At 38.1% G+C, this 23,454-nt stretch overlaps 2 protein-coding genes across 10 annotated transcripts in view; one reads left to right on the forward strand and one right to left on the reverse strand.

Annotated features, from left to right (window-relative positions):
- Positions 1–23,454, forward strand: part of immp2l (inner mitochondrial membrane peptidase subunit 2) — a 561,843-nt gene that overhangs the window by 231,474 nt on the left and 306,915 nt on the right. The window lies entirely within an intron of this gene.
- Positions 1,997–23,454, reverse strand: part of lrrn3a (leucine rich repeat neuronal 3a) — a 59,391-nt gene continuing 37,933 nt past the window's right edge. For 2 of the 3 annotated variants that reach the window (XM_063057896.1, XM_063057898.1), the window contains one exon: positions 1,997–9,683. In XM_063057896.1, the coding sequence (XP_062913966.1) occupies positions 7,229–9,355 (2,127 nt within the window). In that variant the 5' untranslated portion in view covers positions 9,356–9,683 and the 3' untranslated portion in view covers positions 1,997–7,228. Of the gene's footprint in view, positions 9,684–16,936; positions 17,113–23,454 lie in introns of all 3 variants that reach the window. The other variant, XM_063057897.1, reaches the window with a different exon arrangement.

Below are 23,454 nucleotides of genomic sequence, written 5' to 3' on the forward strand. Positions count from 1 at the left end.
TTTGGACAACAGTCTTAATGACACAGGAACCATTCTAGAGAAAGATGTAGCAAAAATGAGCTGCTGGAAGAACCTCGTGTCAAGTAGCATCTGGAGAAGGAAATGGGCAGTCAGCATTTCAGGACAAAACCCTTCATCTGGACTGAAAGAGTTGAGGGTAGGTAGCCAATATAAAGAGGTGATGGTTACGAGCAAGAGTAATTCCTTCCTTTAAAATGACAGACCACATCATCACTGGTGCAGCCAATTGGTTTTATAAGTCACATAATTAATTAAATGGAGATCTGTTTTTGGAGACCTGTATTTCAACTCGCTGTAGTAAAAATACAGCTAGTCAGTATGCTGGGGAAAACTACACCATGAAGACAAAATAACACTCCAACCAACTCTGCCAAAAGATTATTGAAAAACACAAATTAGGAGATGAATACGAGAAAATTTCCAAGTCACTGAATATCCCTTGGGGTAAAGTCAACCATCAAGAGATGGAAAGAAAATGGCACAGCTGTAAATCTGCCTAGAAATGGCCATCCTCAAAAACTGAGTGACCATGCAAGAAGGGGTCTAGTGAGGGAGGCTACCAAGCGACCTGTGACAACTGTGGAGGAGTTGCAAGCTTCAGTCGCTGAGCTGTGAGACTGCACATGCAACAACTGTTGCCTGGTTGCTTCTGCAGTCGCAACTTTATGAGAGAGTGGCAAAGAGAAAGCCACTTTTGAAAAAAAAACTCAAATAAAATCTCAGCTAGAGTTTGCCAGAAGGCATGTGGGAGACTCTGAAGTCGGCTAGAAGAAGGTTTTATGATCTGATTAAACCAAAATTGAGCTTTTTGGCCATCAGACTATACACTATGTTTGGCATTATAATACACATTATCAAAAACAAACCATCCCTACCTTGATGCATGATGGTGACTGCATCATGCTCTACGGATGTTTCAGTGCAGCAGGTCCTAGAAGGCTTGTGAAGGTAGAGGGTAAAATGAGTGCAGCAAAATATAGGGAAATCCTGAAGGAAAACCTGATACAGTCTGCAAGAGAACTTGACTTGGGAGAGGATTTGTTTTTCCAGCAAGGCAATAACCCCAAGCATAAAGTCAAAGCTACATAGGAGTGGCTTAAAAACAACAAGGTTAATATGCTGGAGTGGCCAAGTCCAGACCTCAATCGAATTGAGAATTTGTGGCTGGACTTGGAAAAGAGCTCTTCCCTCACGCTCCTCATGGAATCTAACAGCGCTTGAGCAGTTTTGTAAAGAAGTATAGGGAAAAATTTCATTGTCCAGATGTGCAAAGCTGATAGAGACCTATCCATGCAGGCTCAAGGCTGTAATTGCTGCCAAAGTTGCATCTACTAAATACTGATCTGAAAGGGATGAACACTTGCGTAATCAATTATTTTGTGTTTTATATTTGTTATTACTTTAGCTCACTTTGTAGTGGCCTGTTTTCACTTTGACACAAAGCGTCTTTTTCTGTTGATCAGTATCAATAAAAGCCAAATTAAATCCACTGTAATTCGATTTTGTAAAACAATAAAACATGAAAACTTCCAAGGGGGAGTTTTATAGGCTTTTATAAATGCTTTTTATAGGCACTATAGTTTTGGTAATGTTCTAATTTATTCTGTATTTCATTTAATTATATATCTTGTTAACTCAGTTAAGTGGCAGTCTGTCTTTTTTATACCTTCTTAATTATTTCCATGAAACTTTGGCTAATTGGGGCAGCTGCTTAATTGGGCCAAGATGATCCTGAGCTGTCCCAATTAACCATATTATGTGTATGTGTGTAATGTAAAACACCAGCAATGATCTGGGACTTCTGACTCTGTGCTGTCACTGCCGCTGGGGCTCCCAGTCTATCTTCAAGGAATCCTGATTTTCAGTGCTGGTATGGGTTGTCTCTGTACTACTGCAGTAGAATACCACTGCTGAACTATGATAAGGAATTATTATCATTCCTTTCCTAAACCGTATTTCGGCAAGTCAGAGCATTTGGCTGTACTCCTACTACCTGCATATAGGCAGAGCCTAAAAAGCAAGGCTCCAGAGATTGAGATGTAGTCGTGGGAAGCAAAGGAATGCCTGCAGGATTGTTTTGTCATTGAACAAGGCTGAGTTCAAGCACTCATTTGAGGATCTGAATGACTACACCAGGGTTGTGAAAGACTTGGTTAAAACAGTTGTAGATGAGAGTGTCTCCTCAAAATCATTCAAGATCTTCTCCAATCAGAAGCCCTGAAAGAACCATGAAATCCGGAAGCTGCTGAGGGCCAAATAGAGGCATTCAAGTCTGGAGATCAAGAAAGCTACAAGACTTCCAGGTATGATCTCCGGAAAGCCATCTCATGGGCAAAGTGGAGATTCTGGACTAAACCAATGGTAATACTGAGGGCAGAGTATGTGCCGGATGGTGGGGATCCTTAATGATGGATGCCACTTTCCTGAGTCACCACGTTTTCCGGATATCCTCAATCATGGGGAGGGTTGTGCTGGTGGTGGAGCTGGCTGAGTCTATAACCCTCTGCATCTCTTTCGATCCTCAGGGAGGAGGTGTAGGAGCCTGAAGACCCACACTCTATGATTCAGGAACAACATCTTCCCCTTTGTTGTCAGATTTATCAAAAGTGAATGAACTCAGGAACACCATTTAATTATTCCTTTTTTGAACTATTTATTTATTTTGTAATGTAGTAATTCTATGTCTTTGCACTGTACAGCTGCCACAAAGCAACATTCAGAACAGTCATAATAAACCTGATTCTAAATCCACTGAACACTATTAGTAGCTTTGATTTTGGAATGTGTCAGGTATTGTATCAGAGGTTACAATGGAAAATAAAAGCTCATGTGCAAGAGATAACATATTGGCATGGATGGAAAATTGTCGTATGAGGGAATTCTAATCTTCACTGGATTTTAGAAGCGAGAGAGAGGACTGCTGAAGTGGGTCTTGACAGATTAGATGTGGAGAAGATGCTTCCGATTGTGGAATAAGCAAGAGCCAAAGGTTATTATTTAATAAAATTGGTCAGAGATGAGGTGCAAGTTTTTGTTCAGAATGTCATGAGTCTTTGGAACTCTTACTTTATCAATGTACAGAAAGATGCAGATAAACTTTATGCCTGCTCTAAAAGAGCAATCCCATCAGTCTCCTTCTCCTCCTCACTTCACTCCAACTTATTCTTTTTTCATGCCAATTAACTCCCATTCTTGATTCTTTTGTCACTCATATGCACTGAGTTAATTTACAGTAACCACTTACCCAACGTGTATGTGGAATATGGCATATAACCAGAACACGTGGCTGCAACCCATAGGGACGATACTTAACTTCATGCAGTATCTACTCGGGCTGTGTCACCCTGCTAGCCCCTTCCTCAAAGAGCAGTGAATGCAGAGATTTGAAATATTTTAGCTAAATTGTGAAAGATACTGAGGTAAAAAATTACCACAGGCAGATGAGAATGCAGAGCAGAGGTTACTGTTAAATCAGCAGTGATCTTATTAAATGGTGGAATAGATTTAAGGGACTGAGGGCCTAAACCTAATTAACTAACATAACAAAACTGCGATATCTAAATCATTTTTCATTTTATTTGAGGACATTTTTGTCCCTACCTTTTTATTCCTCTATTTGTTGTTGGCTCTTGCAGAATATAGTTTCATATTTGTCAACTTATTAAGTGACCGCATATGCTGCCTGGAATGAGTTTGGTGCCGTTGAAGTGATGCCATTTTATTAACATTAGGTATGCTGCTGCTTTAAATAAATTCTTTTGTAATGAACTAGTGTGCTTCTTGAACCTTTTGAACTGTGTCAAAAATAAAATGCAATTCCATCCCGTTTTGACATGCTCTGTTCCGACACAGCGGTCCAAGGCCTCCTCTCGTACCAAGATGAGACTATCCACAGGGCGGAGGAGCAGCACCTTATATTCTTTCTGGGTAGACTCCAATCTGATGGTATGAATACCAATTTCTAAACCGGTAAAAATTATTCTCTCCTCCTTCCTCTTCCTTGATTCTCCACTCTAGCCTCTTACCTCTTCTCATCTGCCAATCACCTCCCCCTAGGTTCCTTCCTCCTTCCCTTTCTCCTATGGTCCACTCTCCTCTCCTGTCAGATTCCTTCTTCTTCAGTCCTTTATCTTTCCAATCCATCTGGCTTCACCTATCACATTCTAGCTAGCCTGCTTCTCCCTCATGTTTTTATTCTGGCATCTTCCCCCTTCCTTGTCAATCCTGAAGAAGATCTCAGCCTGAAACGTCGACTGTTTATTCATTTCCGTAGATGCTGTCTGACTTGCTGAGTTCCTCCAGCATTTTGTGTGTGTTGCTTTGGATTTCCAGCATCTGCAAACTTTCTAGTGTTTACCAGGTATTTTCTGCTAGCACCTTACTATTTATGTCTGCCTCGCTGCATTTTCATTTTAGTCCTTGGTTTTTACTGTCTCTATCTTTATTTACATTATGTATTTCCATTTACTCTTTGTTCTTTTTGTTATCCCTATTGATCTGTAATTCTTTTTCTACTTTCTTGTCCACTCTAATACATGTTGTTGCATACTATAGGGATGGATACACATTGAGACTTGTATCATGCAGCTTAATAGTGTTTGTGAGCTGCTACAAATATTTTCACAAAAAATGCCGAGATCTGTGTGGGGTAGGCACATAACTGAAATGCCATCTATCTTTTGCTTATAATAATTGGTAAACGCTGCAAATAAAGGGACCATTGAATATACTAAGATTTCCAAAAGGTGTTCGATCTCGTGTCACATCAAAGGTTATTATAGAGATTAAAAGTTTTTGGTGTAGGAGATAATTATTGGAATGAACAGAAATTTGGCTGACCAGCAAAAATCAGAAAACAGTCATAAATGCGCCTTTTTTGGTTGTAGCAATATGTATGTCTTGAGGATCAGTGCTGGATTCTCAATTTATATAAATGACATGGATGAAAGTACCAAATTAATTATTGTTAAATTTCCTGTTGACTCAGAGGTAGGTCGGAAAATAAATCGCGAAGACGGTGCAAGGGAGCTACAAAAGGATTTTATAAGGTTAAATGAGTTGGAGAGTTCTGAGTCTCTGCGTGGTTTACAAAGCAATATGCAGATACAGCAAGTGATTAGGAAGGCTAACAAAATGCATTAATTTATTAGGGGAATTGAATATAAAAATAGGGAGATTATGATTCAGTTAATAGGTGAGTAGGCCACTGATAGGGAGTTGTACCGCAAGAAGTGTTAAAACTAGAAGAGAGAAACTCAAGGAAAATATGGACAGCAGATGTATTTGATTCTGAGTTTTACTTGCTTTTATTTTATTGTTCATTTGTGAAATGACGAGTTTTTTTGATTTGCAAAGCATTGCAGCATAAGGTAGTAAACTGTATCTCTAGGCATGTAAGAAGCCAAATAAGTTGAATGAGCATTGTTTGTTTCATTTCTATTGAAGTGGTACAATTTTTTGTGATATTTATTAGCTTGCTATGATTGCCTTAGATTTGGTGCCTTTTGTTTTATTCATAGAAATGATGCATCCAACCAAGTATTTCTTGTACCTTTTGAACTTTTGCCATTAAAAACAAGTCAGAAGGAGAAGGGAAGGCAAGAGATATGCGAACAAGTTCCTGCTGACCTGTTCAGTGCCTGTGTTGTGATAGGTTATATTTTAAATCTCATACCTTTGACAAATCGCTTAACTCTGAATGCTTTGACCAAGGTGCTGAAACCTGTAGTGACGTATGAGCAAGTCTGCCTGATAAATTCTCATGTCGAGTTGTAAGCAATAGTAATTTATCAATTTTGTGATTTATCAATTCTGCAAATTTTATTTTTGGAGCGGTTGTGGAAAACATATTAGCATTTTACAAATACAGATTTTTTAGAATTATTGTTCCTTGAAAGATAAAAACTTATATTTTAAAGTCATCATGTCTCTGAAAATGTAATAGCTCTCTGAAAATATAACCTGGGTAGAGGACTACTGAACTGTCTGCCACCATCCAGGTCTCATCACATATGAAGCATCGGTGGCATTATACCATTTACTTTTTAACTTGTATTGTATATGCACCTCATTACTTGTTAATTTATTTGTGGTAATATTACTTGATGTGTTATGTGTGTGAGCTATATGTACTATTCCATGCACCTTGGTCTAGAGGAATGTTGTCTTGTTTGCCGGTATATATGTGTTTGGTTGAATGACAATAAATTTGAACTTAAATTATTTCTAAAAAATTGAATATGAGCTCCTAAAAATGAAATGTGGGAAATATTTGTGCTTTTGTAAAGAGCTGGTTAACAGATGCTTGAGTATTCTGCTGTTTGAGCTAGTGTACAGTGAGGTGATTGAAATTGAAATGGGTTTGAAATATGGTTGAACTTCAGTTAATGAAAAAAAATCGAATGCTTCATCTCACCTTAATAATAATAGAAAAAGCCTGAAGTTGACTATTAGTTCAGGGCAATGCGCCAATTAGATGAAACTGAAATCCATTTTTAGCTCTTTTATGTTTGTTTTAAGTAAGTTTTTGTAGCTTATAACACACCTCCAGATCAGAAAAGCAATATTTTGAACACTTTAAAAGTCAATCAGACATATTGTGAGTTTATTCAAAAATGTTCATCTTACTTCCAAAAAAGTCAATTTCACATTTATTTTACTCGTTGAGAGATCTAGTCTAACGGATTGTATCCATTCAGCAACACCACATGTGACATTCTATTTTTAACTGCCCAGCTTCTAAACACCTGCCAACTAAAGTATTGAGTTAAATGGAAAAGGAGGTATTGCTCAGAAACCACTAGTACAGTCCACTACTGCTACACATTACATAAGTAAATACAGAAAAAATGCTTTTAACCTTGGCCAAGCATCAGTGTACCATTGTACGGTATCTTCTTGACTGAAGTGAGCAGTTTCACATTAACAGAGTAAATGTTGGGTTGTTACAACTCATACTGGGTGGTGAGTGTTTCTTTCCCTTGCCATTCTTTAAGGAGCTAGACCCTCACCAATCCACCTTATTAGTGGTGGTGTATGTCTGTTCATCATATTAAAAATGCACTGAGTAGGAGACCATGTTTCTCCCATTCCCTGTACGTTAGCACTGTGAACAGGATCTGTGCTTTTTGTGTTCTTTTGTATCCAACATTTAAAAGCAGTCCAGTTACAACTGGCTTTTTATTTTACATTTGTTTTACAAAAAAAATTATGAACAGTTTGCTGATAGATCTATTACAGTGCCTTTAAGTTCCAGTGGTCCATCCTTTGTTTTATTTTTGTCCCAAAGATTTATAAGTGGAGGATAAAATTTGTTCAAGGGAAATGTTGCTTTATTCTGTACGTACTTTTCTAAATGACTGTGCCCAAAATTGTACTTCTTCCAAGTCACACAGAAATAGAGACGTGCCATGCTAATGGCGCCAAAGATGGCACCAAGGGCAGCCATAAATGTTGAGGTTGTTCTTCTGCTGCTTGAGTTTACTGCTAAAACCATTCCTTTTGTTGTGACCTTGAGGCATTTCTTTTCCGTTTGTTGTTTAATGTTAATTATATGAATACATACCTCATACTCAGTTGATGGATTCAAATGTGTTAAGTTATATATATGTGTATCTGTTGGAACTCTGGCTGTGTAAGTAACTTTGGGATTATCAAAATCCATTTTGGCAGACCATTTAATATTAGATGACACACTGTTTGAAACAGCCTTCCAGGTCACCACAATAGAATGTGCTGCAACTTCTTTTACTCCAATATTCATTGTCTCATTTGTGGATGGTGGAAATGATCCATTTACTGTTACGATAACCGATCTCAAGTCTGCTCCAACCAGATTATGCGCGACACAAGTATATAAGCCTGCTTCCTTGTGGCTTATGTTAAAAACTGCCAGTGTTCCTTCAAGGTATACATTGTATTTATCAGTTGCAGTGTTAGGAAGAAGCTTATTACCGGAAGGTGTGATCCAGTAAATTTCAGGCTCTGGCTGCCCTGTAGCTCGACAGTGTAGGGTTGTGGAGCTTCCGCTGTTCAAATTTACTTCAGAAGGTAAACATTCCGCAGCTATTAATGGAAGGCACATATCTGTCATTTCTCTGAAAGGAATTTCTCGAACATGCTGACCTTTGAATTCTGGTGGGTCAAAACAAAGTAAAGACTGTGGCTCCATAAATCGAATACGTGTTTTATTCATGTTAATCCAACGAATGACGCAATCACATCTGATTGGATTACTGTGGATGCTGACTTCCTGCAATTTGGGCAAAGATTCCACTGTATCCTTGTAGAGGGCACTTAGTGCATTACTGTTTAGCATTAACGTTTCAAGCTGAGGTGCTCTGTAAAATGCATTTGGATGAATATATGAAAGTTTTGGATTGTTTGTAGCTTCAATTTTTGTTAGTTCAGGCAAATTATCAAGAGCAAGGCAGTCGATAGAAACCAATTCTGCCATGTTATTAATGCCCAACTCTTTCAAGTGCAACATATTTCTGAAATCGCCTTGTTGTATTCTCTGAATAGGGTTTTTATTCAAATCCAAAAATTTGAGATTAGGGACTTTTTGAAGAGCTTCATTGGGAACTCTGATAAGTCTGTTGTCATAAAAAGAAATGCTTTCCAAGTTGTTCAGGCCAATCAAAGTATTTTCCCCCAATTCCGAGAGTTCCATTCCAGCTAACATCAGACTCCGCAGATTGTTGAGGGGTTTGAAGCTCAGGTCTTGAATTTGAGAAATAGGGTTTTCTCCGATTGTTAGAATCTCCAAGCTTGGAATAGCCTCAAACCACTTGCTTTCAATCGTGGACAGCTGATTAGAATTCAGATGGAGTCGGAGGAGATTATCAAGCCCTGTAAATGCTCCTGATGAAATGCTGGAAATCTGATTATGATTAACATAAAGTTCCTGTAGATTGTTGAGTCCAAGCAAGCCGTTGTTAGGCAACTCATGGAGCTTATTTTCTTCTAAGTGCAGAGAGAGTAGCCGAAGCATCTTTCCTAGGTTAACATCACGGATAGCTAAAAAGTTGTTTTGGGATAAGTCTATCTCTGTCAGGTTGATCAAGTAGTCTATTTTGTTCTTGATTTTTGAAATATTATTACTTTGCAGCAACAAAACCTGTGTCTCAGCTGGTAATACTTGTGGCAGTACTGCCAGATTTAAATCATTGCAGTCTGTTGTAGGAGCTTCCATATAATTGGATCTTGGTGTGAACCATGGTCTGATTTCACAAATGCATAACATTGGACAGTCCATATTTCTCCCTACAGTTTGCATTATTGCAGTTACTATTAACCCTAGAAAAAAATAAGCATTGAATGATGCATCCTTCATCTTGGATTGGGTCCCTCTACACAGTAATAATTCTTTTAAAGTTCTTGTAATTACTGCTGTTAAGCTCAATCACCAGATCATCTATTACCAAGTACTCAACACCTACAATCCCATGTATTCCAGGTGAGCGGCCGGTTCCCCGTTGTTTCAATTACCTTGTCCAAAAATGCCACGCACATTGGGCATATGAATGCTGTTTGACCTTTTGTGATGAGTATTTGATGAACTAGGACGAAACCCTGCAGACTTTTGGGAGATTATGCACATCATTTATTTTCCTGTTATCTGTCCACTTTTCTTGAATGTCCTTTATAATGAGCGGAATTGCCTACAAAAAAAAAACATTTTTTTCCATCAGATGATGTATAGTCATGTACTAAAGCACAAGGTTCATTACGATAATGCCCGAGTACCTATTTACACCGTAAGTTTTGGAAAGAACCTGATTTGTAAAATACTAATCTAAAATTAATCCAGTTTGTGCCAGGATTAACTGCATCTCAATTAGCATTTCAAAACACTCACAGACTCTCAATTGTTTGAAATTATGTATTAACTTGTGATAGAAAAATGTAGTGTGTACTCAGTTTTATAGTATTTTATTCCTGGATTTGTTATAGTGACAGGTTCCTAACTTTTTATTTTGGAATGCATATTGTTTCAACTTCAGCAGAATTCTGGATCATAAAATAAATCAATGATACTATTACACAGGGCCATTCCATCCAAAATAATACTCTTCCTAAATAGTGTAGGATCATGTTCTATACTGTACATAATTATATATCAAACATTTGGCAAGGGACTTCTTTTGTTTCTCTGAGCTACTGACATTTGACCAGACAGAGTTTATGCTGTCATGAAATGTTAACAAAATATAGAAATTTGGCTCTTAAGTGCACAACATCTTATAGAACACAGAATGAAAATTCACAGTCTGAGTTTCATTTTATAAAGAGACAAAGCATTAACAATCAAGTGGTGAACTCTTTGTCAGAGTTGCAAATGAAACAACTGTTTTAACGGGATAATAGACATGAACAATGTGTTGGTGGAATTAGCAAGAAACATACATGAAACTCTTATGTAATTTTTGGTGTTTTTTATTAAATAATGGGCAATCTAACTCTCTTAAATGATTCATACACTGTTCAAGTGAAAATCAGATGCATTCCATATCGGGAAAATTCTCCACTTCATTGGTTTACAAGCGGAGTGGTAAGGGGAAGTGATCCCCTTTTATGGTTCCGGCCCTTTATACTACAACCACCCAATTTCCCTTTAACTGTGCCACAGAACATTTGCTATCTATATATTAAACTGCTCAGTGAGATATTGTTTTAAATGGTTCTCAGCTAAATCTAATTTGAGTAGAACGATTTGGAATTTTTTCCTTATAAATATCTGGTAATGAAGCTCTATAAACCTATTTTTAAGTTTTCCATACCAACTAACAATGGAACCTGAGCTGTTGTTTAAAAATGAACCTTTGTGGTTTTAATTGAGCTCATTCAAAAGTTGTGGTGCCCAGAACCCAATTCATATTAGACCATAAGACCTTAAGCCATAGGAGCAAAAGTAGGCTATTTGGCCCATTGAGTCTGTTCCGCCATTCCATCATGGCTGATTTATTATCCCTTTCAACCCCATTCTCCTGCCTTTCACCCATAACCCTTTCTAATGAAGAACATGGAGCCATCAAATGTTCCTCATGTTAACCCTTTCATTCCCAGTATAATCCTTCCAAACCTCCTCTGGACTCTCTCCAATGCTACATCCTATCTTAGATAAGGGACCTAAAACCGGTCACAGTATTCCAAGCATGATCTGACCAATGCCTTATAAAGCCTCAGCATTAAATCCTTGCTTTTATATTCTAGTCCTCTTGACATGAATGCTAACATCGCATTTGCTTTCCTTACCACCAACTTCAAGTAACCTTTAAGAAATCCTACACAAGGATTTCCTTTGTAACTCTAATTTCTGAATTTTCTCCCCCTTTTACTTTTTACCAAAGTGCATGACAGTACACTTCTCTACACTATATTCCATCTGACACTTCTTTGCTCATTCTTCTGATCTGTTTAAGTCCTACTGCAGACTCCCTGCTTCCTCAACACTACCTGCCCCTCTGCCTATCTTGTGTATCATCTTGGCCACAAAGCCATCAATTTTGTCATCCAAATCTTTGTCACATATAACGTGAAAAGAAGTGATCCCAATAACAATCCCTGTGGAACACAACTAGTCACTGGCAGTCAACCAGAAAAGGCCCAATTTATTCCTACTCTTAGCCTCCAGCTAATCTTCTATCCATGCTAGTATCTTTCCTATAATACCATAAGCCCTTATCTTATTTAGCAGCCTCACATTATCCCTCAGATCATTGTCCTCACTGTCTGTAATTTGCTTCTGGTTTAAAATTACCATTTTCATATTTGCACTCAAAGCTCAGAACCGGGTGTACTATCCCATACATCATGAAATTTGTTGTTTCACAGCAGCGGTAGTATATTGCAATACTGTAGATAGTAATAACAACTATAAATTACAATGAGAAGAATATATCAAAATAAATAAGTAGTGCAAAAAACATCAAACAGGCCATAACAGCCCAAGTAAAGGCACCCCTTCCTTTCACTCCTCTACTAATTCACAGAAGCATTTTTTGTACCATTTACAAGATTACTACAGTACTGTCCCTTGCTAAGTCTCCTTCGAGTGTCCCTTCTAAACAATCTCTATTAGCTGGAAGATCAAAGGCAGCAAAAGCATGGGAACCACCACCACCTGAAAGTTGTCTTCCAGGCCACACACCATCCTGACTTGGAAATTTATCACCATTCCTTCAATCCCTAACACCATTGTGAACATACTTACACCTAAGGACCACACATCAAAGTTGCTGGTGAACGCAGCAGGCCAGGCAGCATCTCTAGGAAGAGGTACAGTCGACGTTTCGGGCCGAGACCCTTTGTCAGGACTAACTGAAGGAAGAGCTAGTAAGAAATTTGAAAGTGGGAGGGGGTGGGATGGAGCCAAGAGCTGGACAGTTGATTGGCAAAAGGGATATGAGAGGATCATGGGACAGGAGGCCTGTCCGTCTCACTATACCCCTTGCCCATCCTCTGGGTTTTTCCCCCTCCCCCTTTTCCTTCTCCCTGGGCCTCCTGTCCCATGATCCTCTCGTATCCCCTTTTGCCAATCACCTGTCCAGCTCTTGGCTCCATCCCTCCCCCTCCTGTCTTCTCCTATCATTTTGGATCTCCCCCTCCCCCTCCCAGTTTCAAATCTCTTACTAGCTCTTCCTTCAGTTAGTCCTGACGAAGGTTCTCGGCCCAAAACGTGGACTGTACCTCTTCCTAGAGATGCTGCCTGGCCTGCTGCGTTCACCAGCAACTTTGATGTGTGTTGCTTGAATTTCCAGCATCTGCAGAATTCCTTGTGTTTACACCTAAGGACTGCAGCAGTTCAAGAAGGCAACTCATCACCACCACCTCAATGGAAACTAGGGAAGGGCAATTAAATTGCTGGCTCAGCCTGCAAAGCCCACATCCCTTGACTGAATATTTCAAAAGAAATGCTTGGTCATGTTTATCCCTACACTACCTACTCAACATTAAGGGAATTTTGCAAGGTCTTCCAGATCTAGTCTGACTTGTTGCCCACTTTCTTACAATTGTGCTGTGGTCCAATGGTGTGGAATGTTATCCCCAACAATTTCTCTGTTCAGCTCTCTTATCTTTAAGGCACTCCTTATTTTCACTTGTTGTATCATTGCATTATTTGGCGAAGTATCACAACTGGTCTGATAACATTTTGATCAGAACCTTGAGCAAATTTATTTTAGTGAAGACATTGCAAAGTTGTAATTTTTTAAAAGTACAGAACTCCACCTGCTTTTTGACTATCACTGATAATGTGTAATGAGTTGTCTCTTTGTAAAGGAACCAGTTATTTAATGCTGTAACATAAAAAGACAGAGATAGGAAGGGCTGGTCATCAAAAGAATTCTGCGGTAGTTGTTTTACCTGGGAATCTGTTTACAAATGTACTGGTTTGTGAAGAAAACAATATTTAATCTTCTCTTGAACATTATTACTTTTGAATCTATTGTCTTCTTCTGGCCGTATGTTATAACTTAACTGAAGGAGTATTCAATATTCTTGAGGCACTTTGTAGAGAAATTGATGTTAAGCCATGAATTTCTGAGTGAGGTTGTCAAAACCATCTTGAAGAATATTTTGAAGCAGAGTTTTTTAAGGAAATAGTTTCAGAGAAGTAAAGCAGAGTCACTGAATAGTTGGTTATTAAAAGTGAAGTGAGGACTAGAAGTGGAGGACCAAAGTTTTGGAAGCAATTGCGGAGGTAGAGAAATGTGAGCTAGCGCTAGAATTTGAGACTGAGAATAAAGATATTGAAGTAATTTGTTTGGAGAACTAGACATTTATGGAAATCAATGATGACAGGAGTAATGGGTAAATATAATTTGAAACTGAGCGTAATGAGATAAATTTTGCTGCTTGTACTACTGTTGTCATTTAGGAAAGTTTTAACCAGAAGTAAAGTGATAAGGAGAGCAAAAATCCCATCAACAATGAGAAGATAGATTTTCCATTGGCTTAAAAACATCCATAAATTATGTGAAATTGCTCTACACCAGGTTAGGCTGCCATTTTTTTTTTCTCTCACTGCAGATTTGAGGGAATAATTTCTAGTCAATAGAGTAACTCATTGTTGCCCAAGCAAAGATGATTTAGTGAAATGAAATTATATCATTGTAATTTACTGAGATTACTATCGTCTTTTAATTTTTGTTGCCAACTTGAAACTTCTTTTGATTTGTACCTGATGTTGTCTTCACCAATTTACATGTGGCAGGTGCATCTATACATGAGAACATTGGTAGCTGTGATCACCATACATCCTTGAACTAGTCTGTTCTTCACACTAGGAATACCCTCTATTATGTTATGTGGCACAACAAATGTGCTAGATGGATTAAACTCAGAAAAGATGTGGAAAGTCAGTATTGGGCCTCCATGAGGTATTGTGGACCAGCAGCATAAAAAGAATGTACGCTACCACAGACTGCTTTTATTTTACTATTATTGTGCAGCCAGGGGAATAAGGAATTCTTGTTGAATAAGGAATGAGGATGAGTTGTGGTAGCATTTTAATGCCATCGTAAAACTCATTTCAGTAGGCATCAAGGTGAAAATGTAGTGTTTGGAATTGTACCTTGCTCAAGGTTGTAGTTGTTGTAAATCAGTCATCCTAGCCTCAAGACATCAGTGCAGGAGTTCATTGGGCTACTGGTTCAAGTACAAACATCTGTTTCTTCATCAATGATCTTCCTTCCATGACAAGGTCAGAAGAGGGGATATTCACTGATAATTGCATAATATTAATTTCTATTCACAACTCCTCAGCAAATGAAGCTGCCCATCTATGCAGCAAGACCTAGACAATATTTTGACATTTTGGCCATAAGAACTAGGCAATAATCTCCAACAGAAAATCTTCTTGTTGCCTACCCTTGGAATTCAATGGCATTACCACCACTGCGTCTCCCACCAACCATGTCCTGAAAAGCTACTCTTGCTCAAAAGCTAAACTAGACCAACCACTTAAATGCCATGTGTATGGCTGCAGGTCAAAGGCTTGGTGAATGACTCTCTTCCCTGTACCAATAGGTCTTTTTACTATCTACATTAACACGTCAGCAGTGTGATGGAAAACCATCTCTTTGTATGAGTAGCAACAAATTTTAGCACCATCCAGGACAAAGCAGCCTAGTTCATTGGCATCCCATCAAACAATTTAAACACTTTTTCCCTCCACTAGCAAAACCACACTGCTTTTCCTTGCCCAGGATTCTCTGACAATACTAACAAAGGCCACAAACTCTGTCACCATGTTAGATAAGGGCAACCAGTGTATGAGGATATGCATGTTCTCCTGCAAATGCACACATTCTCACTTGGAACGTGAAGCTTGGCCCTCCATCATCCCTGGGTCTAAATTATGGATCTCTCGATCTCCCTCTCCCTTCTCTTTCTCTCCCCCTTTCTCTCTCTCTCCCCTTCCCGTCTCTCTCTCCACCTCTCTCTCTGCCCCCTCCCTCCCCCTTCACTCCTCCCCCTCGTCCCTCTCTCCCCTCCCCCTTGCCCCTTTCTCCCCCTCGTCTCTGAACCACCCCCTCACCCCCTCTCCCACCTCTCCCCCCTCCCCCCTCTCTCTCCTCCCCCCCCTCTTTCTCTCCTAAAGCATTATGGATAATCTTCACCAGAAAGACAGCAGAAAGTGGCTCGTGGCTCAACACCTATTGAAGGACAAAAAATTCTTACTAGCTATGTCCAGAGCCAAAAATGAATTTTTAAAAATCCAGTAGTTAATATTTTGACCACATATGACTACATTCTCACCCATAGAGGGTATCTTCTTTCATATGTTGAACAGCCATCAAGAATATCACCAGTTATCAATTCACATTGTTAGCACCTTGTGGTTGCTATGCAACAAATAGGCAACCTGCAGTAATATTTCACAGTGCTAGTAATTGTATAAATAAATTGGTATTTCAATTTCTGCCATTGGAATTTGATATGCAGTACATCAGTTTATAATCTACAGATGTCTAGACAAATAACAATAAGGTCAAAATGTGTATTTGGGCTAATTTAGTCTATCAAAGAAGTCTGAAACTTCACAAAGTACAGTATTGAGGCAGCAAAAACTAAAATTAGCTTTCTTTAAGAATGTACATATGGTGTTAACAATATCCTGCTGCAGTAGTACAGTCAGATTGCGATTTCATCATCAAAGATGAGCCTAATTAAAACTGTACAGAGTGAGGATAAAAAGAAAATTGATAATATTCGAAATAATCAAAGCAATACAAAATAAAATGGCATGCCTTTGGGTGTGTACTAAAATTAAATGGCAAAAGAATGGTTAAACATGCCACAAATGAATATACAAATAAGTTGAAAATCTTCAGCAGCAATAACATAAGTAGGATCGTACCCAAGGAAATGATCTTTTGTACATGTTCTATCACACCTGATCTTCAAACAATTAGCTCTCTCCCTACTCACAGCTGCCCTTTCTGTTCTAGCATTGTACATTTTTACCAAGCAGCTACAATTGTTAAATATAAAAACTTACAACATTGTACTCCAACTTTGTTTTTCACTGTGTTAAGGTAGTAAGAATTGAGAATAGTAGGTGCTCTATTTCTGAGCCCTTCAGCAAAGTAAACAGAAAATAACCTTGTACAAGATTTTAAAATATTAGGGTAGCATGGCCAATGAAAACTTTACACTTCTAAAGTAAGACTTATGTTGAAAAATAACATGCAGCAAGATAGAATTGCACTGTCCATTAGCATTGTGACATAGTAATTAGAGTTATTACTTTTAGTTATGACATCTAGAGTGTTTGCTCCTTCATAATGTGGAAGTGACAACCATTCATTATTAACAAAAGCAATTTGGTCAAGGACCTGGTGATTAAAAACTTTGGGACAATGTTTTTTTTAAACAAACATCTTTCCTAGGATTAATTTTCAGTTCTTACCTTGAACTTCAACTTGAAATGTACCAGACTGAAGAAGACCTATACATTGGGCAGGAGGGACAGTAGCCTCAGGTCCCACACCACCAGGTTCAGGAGCAGTTCTTGTCTTACAGCCATCAGGCTCGCGAACCAGTATCAATAACTTCAGTTATGATACTTCGAACTGATTCTTTGATCTACGGATTAATTTGCAAGGACTCTTTACAACTTATATTCTTTTGTTTTTTTTTATTTGCACAAGTTTGCCTTTTGGACATTAGTTGTTTGTCAGTCTGTTGGCATATGTATATAGTTTTAGTAAAATTATATTGTATTTCTATAAATGCTAGCAAGAAAATGAATCTGAGAGTAGCAGATGGTTCCATACAGTGTGTGTTCTTTGATAATAAACTTACTTTGAACTTTGAGTTATAGAAATTTATTTAATATTATATGTATCAAATTCTCTCATGGATATTATTAATACGATAATGCCACACTATCTCCATTATTGTCTTTATCCTGTTTAATTATTTATTCACAACCATCCTTCCTGTTGCAGAATCTGCAATTACATTAAACATGTTGAGCCGAATGATACTGGCCAGGATTAAAGCCAGTAGGCTGTCTATACCTGCTTCACATACCCTGGCCTGATATAGGAGGCCTGTTTATGTCAGGGCCACAGTTGGAGTCTCATTCCTAAAATAACCCTGTCAATTAAAAAGTTGTGGAATGCTTGGCAACTGTGAAAGTTGCAATTGATGTTGATAGTTCTTAAATATCCGACATCAGATGCATTTGAAAATCTGTTGATATTAAAGCCAATTATTTTGTAAAATGCTGAAAAAAATCAAAAATTTAGATTAATTGAAGATGGATAAATATATAGGCATCCGTTAGTCTCGTGAGACCATGGATTTGCGCCTTGGAAAGTTTCCAGGGCGCAGGCCTGGGCAAGGTTGTATGGAAGACTGGCAGTTGCCCATGCTGCAAGACTCCCCTCTCCACGCCCACACCACCGACGTTGTCCAAGGGAAGGGCATTAGGGCCGATAGAGCTTGGCACTGGTGTCATCGCAGAGCAATGTGTGGTTAAGTGCCTTGCTCAAGGACACAACACGCTGCCTCAGCTGAGGCTCGAACTAGTGACCTTCAGATCACTAGACCAATGCCTTAACCATTTGGCCACATGCCAACACATGGATAAATAATTAAAACTAAAATAAAACTAAGTATTTACTCTAAGTGATTTCTTTACCATCAAATTTTTTTCCTACATTCCCCATTGAAATCAAAAGGATTCTTGGGCCCTTGTAATAGGGCGATTGGAACCTGCTATTGGTCCTCAAGAGCATAGCCCAGCAGATTTAGCCCTTTGTCTCCGTTAGTACATTACAGGGTATGCTTGGATTTCCAGGTCTTATTGCAGTTTTAAAAGCTGACTGCTGGTTAAAGTCAACTTCATATTGCCCATGGATTTTTAATTTTAAATAAACAGGAACCACTTCCCATAATGTTTACTGTGAAAAATGCAAACATAGGTACTCATAATTTTATTTTAATCTAAAAAAATTCAGGCAATACAAGAATATAGTTATGGCAACATACATCAAAGTTGCTGGTGAACGCAGCAGGCCAGGCAGCATCTATAGGAAGAGGCGCAGTCGACGTTTCAGGCCGAGACCCTTCGTCAGGACTCCACTGACGAAGGGTCTCGGCCTGAAACGTCGACTGCGCCTCTTCCTATAGATGCTGCCTGGCCTGCTGCGTTCACCAGCAACTTTGATGTATGTTGCTTGAATTTCCAGCATCTGCAGAATTCCTGTTGTTTGCGTTTAAATATAGTTATGGGGCTGATTTTGTTCAACAAAGTCTTGCCTGTGGTTTTTATCAAAAGTTCAAAGTAACTTTATTAGCAAAGTACATATATGTCACCATGTACTGCCCTGAGATTCGTTTTGTTGCAGGCATACTCAATAAATCCACAATAGAATAATAACTGAAAAAAATCAACTTGAAAGACTGCACCATCTTGGTGCTCCAACCAGTGTGCGAAAGCCAACAAACTGTGCATATACAAAAAAGAAAATAATAATAATCAATAAATAAGCAATAAATATCAAGAAAATGAGATGAAAAATCAAAGAGTCCTTAAAAGATGTAAATAAATAAATTTTGAATTAGCTTCAGTAATTTCAAACCTATCACATTATCATGATTAACAGTACAGAGCTAAAGTTTGACATGGGAAATGTAAATAAAAAGCAAAACTTGTATGTATTTGCACCTTATGCAGCTCAGTTATATTAATGTGGATTATTTTAATGGATTGGTCAAGATAGCTGGATGTCATATACAAGGTATTAACACTTCCTTCCCCACCCATTCCAAACATACAAGAAGAGTTACAATCTTTGGCTGTACATTCTAAATAACTGACCTTGTAAACCTTTCTTCACCATATGTCATGTGGCATTTCTCAACATAGGTGTTAGTAAAGTAATTGGTTACTTGCTGTCTGCGAAAGGTCTAAAATTGTTTTGCCTGAGATGGAGGGAATATTCCAGGATATACATAACTATTCTTGCTTCTGATCCCTGTTTTCTAGAAAAAATGCTAGCCCAGAAAGATTGTCAATTAATAGGAATTACCATACTCTACCAAATACAGGAATACTGTTTTTATCGAATGGAGGAGTACCTTCAAGGGTCTCATGACTTTTTTAAAAATATCTTATTTCTTATGCCACAGATCAGATTCAGACAATTTGTCTCTGGATGACAAGACTAAAAGTCTTCAGGTTTATGTCTTCATTCTCCTTTAAACATGTTATTAGTGAGAAACTTTGTAATGTCGGACTATTAATCGTAAATATTTGTCCAGTGGAGTATGGGCCATATTGCCAGAATTAATGGATGTGTAATCTCAGTAAAATGGCAAAAGTAGAGCAAAAACATAAAAAAGGACTGGTGAAAAACAAACATGAATAGGAATCATGATACGTGAAGAGGGAATTCGACTCTAACCTCTGTAGGATGTGAACGAATGATAGTTTAAATGTTGCTGTTCAACTCTTTGCTAAAGATTAAATCTATTGTACATAAAGGTGTGACTTGTAGCAATGGAATGTTTGCTGAAGAGAAAAGTGCTTGCTGAAAGCATTAGGGTTACTGTCAAAAGAAGTATTGGAGAATTTTTTCCTGAAGCATCTACAACCTTCCACCTTAGCTTCAGCCCCTGCGAATTTTGATTCTGGCATATTTAGAGCAACATCTTAGCAGATTTTGAACAATCCATAACTGTAATTTTTAAGTAATAAATCATAATTCTAAATTGGCACAAAATGGCACATTGAACTAAATAGTTATTGATTCAAAAGAAAGAAACTGGATTCTAAACTTTAACTGAACTATAGTAAGCTATCACTGAATTCCGTTTGTTAAAATTACGTTTCTATCACATTGGCCCAAAACAAATTGAAGGCAGATGGAGTGGATAGGTTAGGATAGTAGACTGAGGATGTTCTGATTATGATATATAAACAAGATATTTTCACATCTGTTCAGGAGAGATACCACTAAAAAATAATGGTTGACATAAATGAATTTGAACTTTACAACTGAATTCAGAATAGGAGTCATAATAAAACATTAATTTTCCTTTCCTCCTAAATGCTGATCAATGACTTTTAAAGCTTTTTTTGCTTCTTCAGACCTTTAAATGTGATAATAAAAATCACTGCTGCTTTAACTAACTACAATTTAGTTAGAACCAGCTGTGCTTATTTAAAATAAACAGCCAACCTTATTAATTATGACAATCTCCTGGTCTGTGTGTAACTAATCTGATTCTTTGATGCCTTCAATCCCAGATTAAAAAGAGTTTCCTTGTGAAATGCTGACAAGCTGATACACAAGTTGAAATGCTGACTGCAATGGCTGGCATGTAAGAAGGTATCAGCTCTAAGCAGCCAACAGTGTAACCATGGCAACATTCTGGACATACAGAAAGCATTTCAGGAAAGGTAAATTATACAGAAGCTATGAAAACTGGTAAACTGAAAGATTGCACTCTTTTTGTGATGATCAATAGCTCATCAGTTTGGCAAGCATCCAGCGAATAAAACATGGTGGAGGAAAAAAATTCCAGTCTTCAACTGATATTCTTGCTTTCTATCCTTGCTTTACATACGTTCCTTGCAGGAATATTCAGTTTAATAGTCTGTGCAACAGCAGAAATTTCCCTCTTGAGACAAAAGGTAAATAGAAAGCATTGAGCAGTTAATATTTGGTATACCACAGAAGTACACTGTTGCTCTTAACCAATCTCAGAGCTATAAGTGTGATGTGTTCAATTAATTATTGTTGGATTTCTGGTTAAAAGTGGAAGTGTAGCAAACAATGCATCCATAGTAGAAATGTAAAATAAAAAATACATTAGTGAGAACTCCATATGAAAATGAAAGTTTTATTCCTTGTAATGGATGAGGTCTCATTCAGTAGCTCTTAACTCTGAAGTAGGATGTAAACAATGGTTGCTTGCATTTAACTTAGATTCAGGATATCTTAACAGGACCATTTTATGAAGGCATGTTGAAAATCCACCCACCCCCCCTTTACCAGCAGCAGGATTATTACTGCCATTTTCTTTCTTCCCTAACAAAGCAATAGTTGTCTGTGTATATTCTAAGGAGCTACACTTGCCACCCAATGTTTAGGTAGAGCCACATTACTAGGAGCTAATAAAGAAGTAAAAGTAGCAACAAACACTGTTCTTTTGCTGCCAGTAGGTACAACGTTTATTGTTGTTTCCAAAATGCATCAATGTGGTAAGGCATTATTTTAATTCTGCTGCACTGGTGTTTGTTTTTGCAAAGGCTGCAAGACTGCAGCCCCTACCATCACAGTACCCAGCCTGTGGCTCCACTGACTGTCTGCACTTCCCACTGCCAAGGAAAGCAGCCAATGTAATCAAGAACCCTTCCTGCCCTGGTCGTTCTCCCTTCTCCCCTCTCCTGGTTAGGAGGAGGATACAAAAGCTTGATTACAAGCACCACCAGCCTCAAGAACACTTTCTGTCCCACTATGGTCACTCTTGAATGGACCGCTCACATACTAAAAGATGGAATCTTGATCTCCCTATCTATTTCATCAGGCCTTTGCAATGTATTTGTCCACCTGTACTGATCTTTCTCTGTAACTGTAACATTATATTCTGCATTCTGTTTACTTTTCTACAACCTTGATGTGCTTGGGTATGGATGTATCTGTCTAGATGACAAGCAAGTAAAAGCTTTTTACCTATCTCAGTACACTTGTCATTACTAATAAACCAAAACTTTTGTATCAAATTAAGAAGAATCAGCTATTGATTTTACATTAAAATATGTATCTTTTCTAATCTAAAGTGTATGTAATAATGAAACATACAGGATAATTGCATTTCCAGGAGGATTTGGGATGGTACACGGTTTAAACAGTCTCATTGTAGGAATTAAGCATATATGTCTTCTAAACTTTGCTAATCATTAAACTAATCATCAACAAGAATGTATAATGTCTCAGGTTCTATTCTCTATTGAAGCAGTTGGGGGTGAGGGGTTACTCCCTCCAACAAGCAATCAAGTCCTTGTCAAATGCAGCAGAAGAAAGCAGCAATTGGATTTGGATTAAAAGGAAAGACAACAACTGGGCTGCAAGATGAAGACAGGAGGGTATGGAACTGAGGGGTGTGTATCTGGGATGCCAGGTAGCACCGTTGAGCCCTCTGGAGACGTTGTGGGCTTATCAACGAAACGTCAAAGAAGGAGGGTGCCCACCTGATGACCCTGATGACGTACCTACCCTCCCTTCTTGTCACCACTACAAACCCACTATCAACATTGAGAGTGCCAATTTACCATAGGGATTGAAACATCAAGTCCTAGCTCTACTGGTAATCTGGTTAATTTAGTTCAAGCCGTAAAATCATGAGTAGTGAAGAATCAGGATTATTATGACATTTTTAAAAGGCCAGAACATTACACAACAGCTTAACACTAGGCTATGTGTATATCTATCCCTTCAGCTTAAAAGTGTCTTGTTTAATACATTTGGCTTTGTTACAGAATTAGTCACTTGGGGTGATTTATATAAATCTCAGAAGTCAAATATCCTGCAATGGGTGATTAAATCTGCATTGTTCCGCAACTTACTAATTGTAAACTCATTGAAATCAAAAGGGGACACCTTTAGGTTGGGGTAAACTTGCAGAATGATGACACAGGAAAAAGACAATCAGCTTTTCAAGTTTATGTTGACTCATGGTAGAGTAATTCATTCAGTTCCATCCCTTTGCTTTTTTTCCTCTTGGTCTTATACCTTATGATTGATTCAGTTTCTATCACCTTTATAAACATTGTGTTTAAGTTCATAACTACTTATGAATGGAAACATTTTACCTCCTATCCCCCTTGTAACATTTTTCCAGGTTTCTTAACCTGTGATTCCTGTCTGAGAGTTCTCACTAATAGAAACAATTTCCCCCTTTTTTAACTCA

This window comes from Mobula hypostoma, chromosome 9, assembly GCF_963921235.1.
Source record: "Mobula hypostoma chromosome 9, sMobHyp1.1, whole genome shotgun sequence".
Classification (NCBI taxonomy): domain Eukaryota; kingdom Metazoa; phylum Chordata; class Chondrichthyes; order Myliobatiformes; family Myliobatidae; genus Mobula; species Mobula hypostoma.